Here is a 7,500-nt window from a genome sequence, read left to right as displayed (position 1 = left end):
CACACACACACACACACACACACACACACACACACAGGCACTCACACACACACATATAATATCATTTATTCATGCTTGCACACACCTCATTGACAAGAGCACACAAAGGCAGTGGCGTCCTGAGAAGAGAAGGGGAGCACTGCACCATCAGCAGATTGAGTGGACCTGTCACCGTGGGGACGAAGCGGTCGCCATAGACACCCCAGTTGTTGCCGAGTGTTTGGTGACATGCTGGCCTCATTAAAAAAGCAGAGGAACGCAGTGCTAAATCAGGTCAGCTGGGGCTTAGGTGCAGGGGGGGGGGGGGGGGCACACACACGCACACACACACACACAACCAAACACACACATAAATTCACACACACACACACATACACACAACATCCACCCTTCTCTCTCTCATACACACACACACACACACTTATACAACCAAACACACACACACAGAAACACACACACACACACACACACACACACACACACACACACACACACACACACCATCCACCCTTCACACCGATACACAAGCATACATACTGTTGCCCTGCCTGAGTGTTAGTGTAGCCAAAAGCAGCTGACTCCACATGATGTTCCAGAGATAAGGGCCCAGTGTGGCATGGTTCGGGCCCTGATCTGGCCCAGATGAGGGCTGCACTTGGCCCATACACACTGCAGGGTTAGCTCTGATGTGAGCAAAGACAGCAGGCCAGCAATGGTCCAGCTGAGATGCAATGGACTGTCTAACAACCTGGCAAAGCAGGCCCTTAACGGTCATTTAGGCATGTAATGGCCATCCGTTATGAAGCACCAAGCATCCGTTATGAAGCACCAAGCACCATTGAATCAGTTTAGATTTACATTTACATTTACATTTAGTCGTTAAGCTGATGCTTTTCTCCAAAGCGACTTACAAAAAAAGGGAAACAATAAAGGTACAGTGCAACAAGGACATGTTAGTGCAGCAATAAGTACTACAGTATAAGTACTACTCGCATAGAATTAAGTGAACATTCTAGAAGGGGAAACAGATTACACTCCACTGCAGGTTCTCTGACACAACAACTGCAAATAATGCTACATGTATGTGGTGTTCTGTGCAAAAGAATAAAAGAATAAAAACACAACTTCTGATATAGCGGTATGTCATTTGTGCAAGCATTATAGAGGTCGTCCAGAGGTTCTCACACATCTAAGGGGGGGGTCACCATGAATAATGCATAACCTCATTCACTGAAAATGCTCCTAACGAATTCTGTCACAGAGATCTGCAGCATTACAAGAGATTCATATAATTATGAGTGTGTGTCAAGGGGTTAACGATGCTAGCATTTTCAAGTCGATTAAGTTGAACATGGCTTTGCACCAAGGTTAAGCAATCTGTGCACTGAGTGGGGAAGGTTCATTATGGGAGCTCAGCAAAGTGGGGCATCATGGGGACTTAGTCAGAGTGAATCATGGGAAATGTAGTCACCGAAAGCATCTGTTCTGAAGTGTCCCTTCATGTGTGTGATCTCTTTAGAACAGTCACGTTCTGTGAAGTCTGACGATGATACGCGAAGCCCAGGGCACAGTGACCATCACAGAACTCAGCAGGGTTTGTCATATTAGAATGCGGGCTACAACAGAGCTGTTTATTGTTTATTTGTTTATTTATATACTGTAGTATTTATTTACGCCTTTATTCTGCCCGAGTCAACGCCCTCTGGAGAGGGTTTTATTTATAGTAATGACCTGGCTAGAGGAGGTTAGACTGACCATTAGCTGTTGATGTGTTTACTCACGGATGTGTTTACTCATAGTGCTAAGGTCAGGTCAAGCCCTGTGCAGTTCCTTGAGACAATATTCATTGTTAGAGCAATACAGCTGTAGAAATACACTTAAAAGACATGGCTGAGGGTGAGGGGAAGGGAGAAGGGTCTAGAAAGCCATAACATACTGTAGATATAAAAACTAGATACCATGAAACCATGCAAATCTTCAGCACTCATATCCTGAACACTACAACACAGCTCAGTTTTTAGAACTACTCCACCCTGGCACTTCATATGAGCGATACTGCTGGGACAAAAAAAGGAACTTAGTAGATATTTTCTCACAGCAGTTTGCCTCATGTACTGATCAAGAAACCAGCGTTATTAAAAACCCGCAGAGCCGTGGCGTGAAGACAGCGCTGAGGCTCCGACTAAAAGGCTCCACTGACTCTGGAGCGCTGAAGCCCGCCTGCCTGCTGCAGTTGTGCCAAGCAGCCTGCTGTGGCTGGGGTCCAGCCCTCTAAAAACCCATCTCCCCTCCTCCAGCAGCCCACTGCCCCCCTCTATATGCCTTTACGAGCTCGGAAAAACGCTTGGCAAGGTAAAAGCCGGGTAGATGAGAGAAAGAGAGAGAGATTGTGTGAGTGTTTGTGTGTGTGTGTGTGTGTGTGTGTGTGTGTGTGTGTGTGTGTGTGTGTGTGTGTGTGTGTGTGTGTGTGTGTGTGTGTGTGTGTGTGTGTGTGTGTGTGTATGTGTGATGTGTGTGTGAGAGAGAGATGTTGTGTGTGTGTGTGTGTGCATGTGTGAGAGAGAGAGAGATTGCGTGTGTGTATGTATGTGTGTGTGTGTGTCTGTGTGTGTGCACGTGTGTGTGTGCCAAACAGCTGTCCATTCCGGTATGGGGAACAATGTGTCAGAGGAGAGGACAGAGGACACCAGCCTCTAGAGGAAATGACATCATCTACCCTCCATCCTCCACACTATCCATCATCGCCTCACCTCGGCCGTTCTCCACGTCCTGCGAGGCGATGACAAATCCAAACCCTTCGCCCGGCCGTCGTTTCAGCTCCACCTCGTAGCCGCGCGGGGTTGCTAGGGGAACGGGTGGAGTGACCGCTGCCGCCCGCAGCTTCTCCCGTTCCTCCCTCCGTCGCGAGCTGGGCCGCGGGCTGCCCGCCTCATCTGCGCTCATCCAATCACGAGGCTCCATGGTGAGAGTGACAGGCACTGAGTCCAGGAAGCTGGTGCTCTGCACCAATGAGGAGCGCACCAGCGTGGGAGGGGGAGGGGTCATAGAGGTGCGGGGCACTACAGAGTCCATCTGCGGGGCCTGGGGGTCGCGGGAGAGGTGGGGGGAGGGAGGGGGTCGGTGCCTAAGAATGGAGGCTGGAGAAACAGAGGAGTATATGGAACCTGAGAAAGAGGAGGAGGATAAAGAGAAAAAAAGTAGTGAAGAAGGAGTGTGAGGAAAGGAGAAACATTTACATATTTCACAACATTACATCTACAGTGGACAAAGCAGTCCACAGACCAACAAATGTCCATTTACTTTCTAAAACAGTCACCCTCAAGACTTTTTCAAAAAGTACAGTTTCACAGGGCACAGCTTAAGAAAAGACATTGATCTCCATCCAGTATGTATTTCCTGACTTGAAGTGCCAAGACTACAAACTCACCTCCTCTGTAAACCAGTAGAACGACTTCTCCTCTTTTAGTGTGCTCTTGCAGGACCCTCTGGACCTATAGAAGAGATTGTGTAAAACAGTGGTTAGCATTTTGCTCACAAACTAGCGAGCTAGCCCCTAAAACCTTGCCAACAACAGACAGCACAGCTGACACTGGTCTTGCTGGCATACTAACTGGTGTGTTTTGGTGAAATATTGTGCTGTCATAGGATCCTATGAATCTAGAAAATAGATCATTTCAATCCTTCAAGCTTTCCTGTCACAAGGAAGAGGTATTACTGGAATCCCCTACCACCGCTTTTGTTTCCTGGAAGGCAGCCATCAGTTTAAACATTCATCACTTTAATTACACCTCCAATAACAATTAGCTTTTACAAATTATCACACACACACACACACACACACACACACACACACACACACACACACACACACACTCACACACACACACACATTTTAAAACACAGGGTTCCCACTCTAAGTCAAATGTAAAATTCCATGACTTTTCCCTGACTTTCCCTGACAAAAAACCTGAATTTCCATGACTTACTAATGAATAGTACAATATAGCGACCAATGATTTCAGAGCACCCGTGTAGCGGTCAAGAATCTTATACTTTTTTAGAGCAGGAGATGAATAAATGGGCATTGAATAAACTCAGTTGGGCTACTCAAGCAAGCAGTAAAGCTAATAAGCAGATATATACAAATTCTGCATAGAAATATATTTGTATTAGTACTTTGGCAAGAAAATGTTAAACTGCTACAACAAAATCCTCTATAATTCCATGACTTTGCCCCAAAAATGATCAAATTCCCTGACTTTCCATGTCTGGAATAGATTTTCTAAAATTCCATGATATTCCAGAAATTCCATGACCCGTGTGAACCCTGAAAACATCATCACTGAGATTATTCTACACTGGATGTCTTGGCAAAATGGTCGGGCCTGTTCCTGAGTCCAGAAATCCGTCTTGGGTTGGTTACAAAGAGTCATACTGTCGTTAAAGCAGTTTCACGTGTATCCATATGAGACACACATACATACAGACACACACACACACATACACACACACACACACACACACACACACACACACACACACACACACACACACACACAAACACTCACTCTCTCTCTCATACTTTCTTACCTCATCTCACACACTCACAAACACACACACACACCTGAGCGAAGCTGAGGCTCTGCACATCGGCGCCGTTGATCTTGACGATGGCGTCTCCCGGCTGGAGCCCGGCACACTGCCGGCGGTCCAACACCATCTTGACCACGGCCAGACGCCCCCCTTGCCCCCCCGCCGTCACGCTGAACCCCAGTCCTTCCCCCGCCTCACTCTGCTGCCCCAGAGCCACCGGGACCAGCTCCCCCCCGACCAACCCCAGGTCCAGTCCCAATCTGCCTCCACCCCCACTCCCACCGCCACTGCCCCCGCTGCTCATGGCCCCCGGGGATGGGATGCTGCTGTTGGGGCTCCCCCCGGCGCTGCTACCGCTGGCCCCTACACCGTTGAAGCCAAAGTGGGGCGACCCCCCTCCGGCGGAGCCCAGGGGGTCAGAGGCGAGTCCCCGGGCAGGGGTTGGAGGCGTGAGGAGAGCGTGGTGCGGTTTGGGCCGGTGGAAGCTGCCGCTGCTGCTGGGCCTCCGCACTGGGGAGGAGGTGAGCGAGGAGGTGCCCATGGGAGGAGGGACGGGGAGGCCCACCTCGGGCTGCGGGAGGGGCAGGTGGGAGATGGGGAGGACCGGGGCGTAAGTGGAGAGGTCACTCTCAGACGACTTGGCCGAGTGAAGGCGCAGAGGGCTGGGAGCGCAGAGGGAGTTGTTGTTGTGGTTACGGATGAGTGAGGCCCTGGGAGTAAGGGATAGAGAGAAAGAGAGAAAGGGGAGAGAGAGAGAGAGAGAGAGAAAGAAAGAGAGATAGATAAAGAGAGCGAGGCAGAGAGAGAGAAAGAAAGAGAGAGATGGGTGAGAGTGAGAGAGGAAGAGATAAAAAAGAAAAGTTGTTATAGACAAACAGTCAGAAAGACAGTGAGTAAGAGAGTGGTAGAGAGAAAGCATGAAAGAAGGAAAAAGTAAGAGAGAAAGAAACAGAGAGAAAAGAGAGAAAGAGACTGTATTTGTCATTTATAATTATGTCTAGTAATGCACTTTGTGCATGTACCGTAGCTATGTCCCAGTACAGCATTACTGATGCTGCGTCATTTAAGTAGTGCATGTACTTCTTTACCCGTCTACCGTGACCATCTCTTGTTTGTGTGTGGTTCTGTCTGTATCTCCTGAGGCTTGGAGTGCTATGTTTGTGTTATCTCTGTAAAAGCAGTGTACTCACAGGTACTGCGTGACCACAATAGAGAGCAGGAGAGAGAGAGAGAGGGAGAAAGAGAGAGAGAGCGAGAGAGAGAGAGAGAGAGAGAGAGAGAGAGAGAGAGATAGAGAGAGAGGGGAATCAATAGCCCTCTGTAGCATCCCAAAAGCAGAGAAGGAGCTGAGTGTGTGTATCGAAGCCATGCATCACAATCAGGATGTTGTGAAAACGGCTGGAACTTCCGAACATGCTTCAGCTTTGCCTCATCAGCTCCCAAAGTGATAGAAATGTTTGAACAACAAAGATGGCCTCAGTTGGACTTACAGTTTTTTATATATCTGAGCATCCAAATAGAGCATCTGCTGGTGGACTGCACTCATAGATACTTTACAATTATTCTATAATCACTTCCAGTACTGCTGCTTGTAAATTTGATCTTGATTGATTGTCTTGATTTATATTTCCTATATAGCCAAATATCACCTAAATCAGACAGACATATAATGACAATCCATAAGAATGAAAGGGAATAATATTCCAACATATTATGTAGATATTTGAAATATGGAATCGGGGGGGACGCAACTGGCTACAGTGCCGATACCACACTTGGGTCCAAGTGCCTACAGTCATTTCCAGATCCCACCCCATCTCTCCCCTCACTTCCTGTCAGTATTTTCACTGTCCTGTCCCAATAAAGGCAAAAAGGCAAAAAAAATATGCTTAAAAAAAAAAGGAAAATATTCATAGCAAACTCAGAGCAAACAAATCCCCTCTGAGACCTCTGAGCGATTGGTTACCTGTGGGAGCCGATGGCGGACACGACCTCGCTGTCGCTCTGACTGGCCAGGTTGTCCTGGGCGTAGTGCAGGTGGTGATGGAGCCCTCTGGACGAGCGTGGGCGGAAGCCCGGCCCCACGTTGGAGTAGGACGCGTAGGACAGCGGCCCGCGGGGCGGCGAGGACATCGGCGAGGCGTTGTTGCCGTTGGCGTCCAGGCTCAGCCGCGCCATCCTGCGGGCGTGGATGCCCGTGTAGGTGCGCTCGTGGTGCGGGAGCACACCGTTGAGTTGCAGGTGGGGCAGGGGCAGGGGCTGGGGCTGGGTGGTGGTGGGGGCGGACGAGAGGGGCGGGGGACCCGGCAGGACGGGCAGGGGCTGCTTGGGGCAGCCGTCGGGGTCGTAGAGCATGGGGTATCCCCTGCGCACCACCACGTCCACGCTGTGACCAGTGGGGATGGTCTTCAGCATCGCCACAGCCTCCTTATGGGACGAGCCCAGCACACACACGTCATTGATGTACACCAGGATGTCCGCTGAGGAGACAAGCACAGACACACACACACACACAAATTAACAGCAATATTCAAGATCTTACCTTTTTTCAATTTCTTATTTTATAAATAATAATAATGATATAATATAATGTTAATGTTCATAAGAATAATTGATGTCAACCAGGATGTCTCCTGAGGAGACACACACAGACACAGCAAAGGTTTTCTTCTTAAAACTTCTCATTCTTCATAAATTCATAATACTGATTTATGTAGGTCATTGTACAGTATTCATTATAGTTCATATTTTGTTGATAAATGCTAGCCAATATACTGTACAATACCTTCGAACTCATTACACAATTATCAACTTGCCTGTTGAATATATGTGCAAGTTATTACTAATATATAAATATAGTGTAATGATAATATGAAGTGTGGAGATTTTTCTTAGCAGGCATGCTAG

The 7,500-nt window shown here is 48.2% G+C and overlaps 1 protein-coding gene across 1 annotated transcript in view; it reads right to left on the bottom strand.

Annotated features, from left to right (window-relative positions):
* The window catches only part of magixb (MAGI family member, X-linked b), an 83,747-nt gene that overhangs the window by 18,038 nt on the left and 58,209 nt on the right, over positions 1-7,500 (bottom strand). Inside the window, exons 9-12 of the mRNA XM_076276511.1 lie at positions 6,560-7,073; positions 4,625-5,303; positions 3,428-3,491; positions 2,751-3,164 (exon numbers count right to left, since the gene is read on the bottom strand). Coding sequence (XP_076132626.1) covers positions 2,751-3,164; positions 3,428-3,491; positions 4,625-5,303; positions 6,560-7,073 — 1,671 coding nt within the window. The remainder of the gene's footprint in view (positions 1-2,750; positions 3,165-3,427; positions 3,492-4,624; positions 5,304-6,559; positions 7,074-7,500) is intronic.

The sequence above is a fragment of the Alosa pseudoharengus genome, unplaced genomic scaffold (assembly GCF_046254945.1).
Source record: "Alosa pseudoharengus isolate Yale_2024_CS ecotype anadromous, Long Island Sound unplaced genomic scaffold, YU_APseudo_1.1 YU_APseudo_1.1_scf_9, whole genome shotgun sequence".
Classification (NCBI taxonomy): Eukaryota; Metazoa; Chordata; class Actinopteri; order Clupeiformes; family Clupeidae; genus Alosa; species Alosa pseudoharengus.
The sequence above is the reverse complement of the archived record's forward strand: the minus strand, read 5'-3'. Positions and strand labels throughout refer to the sequence as shown.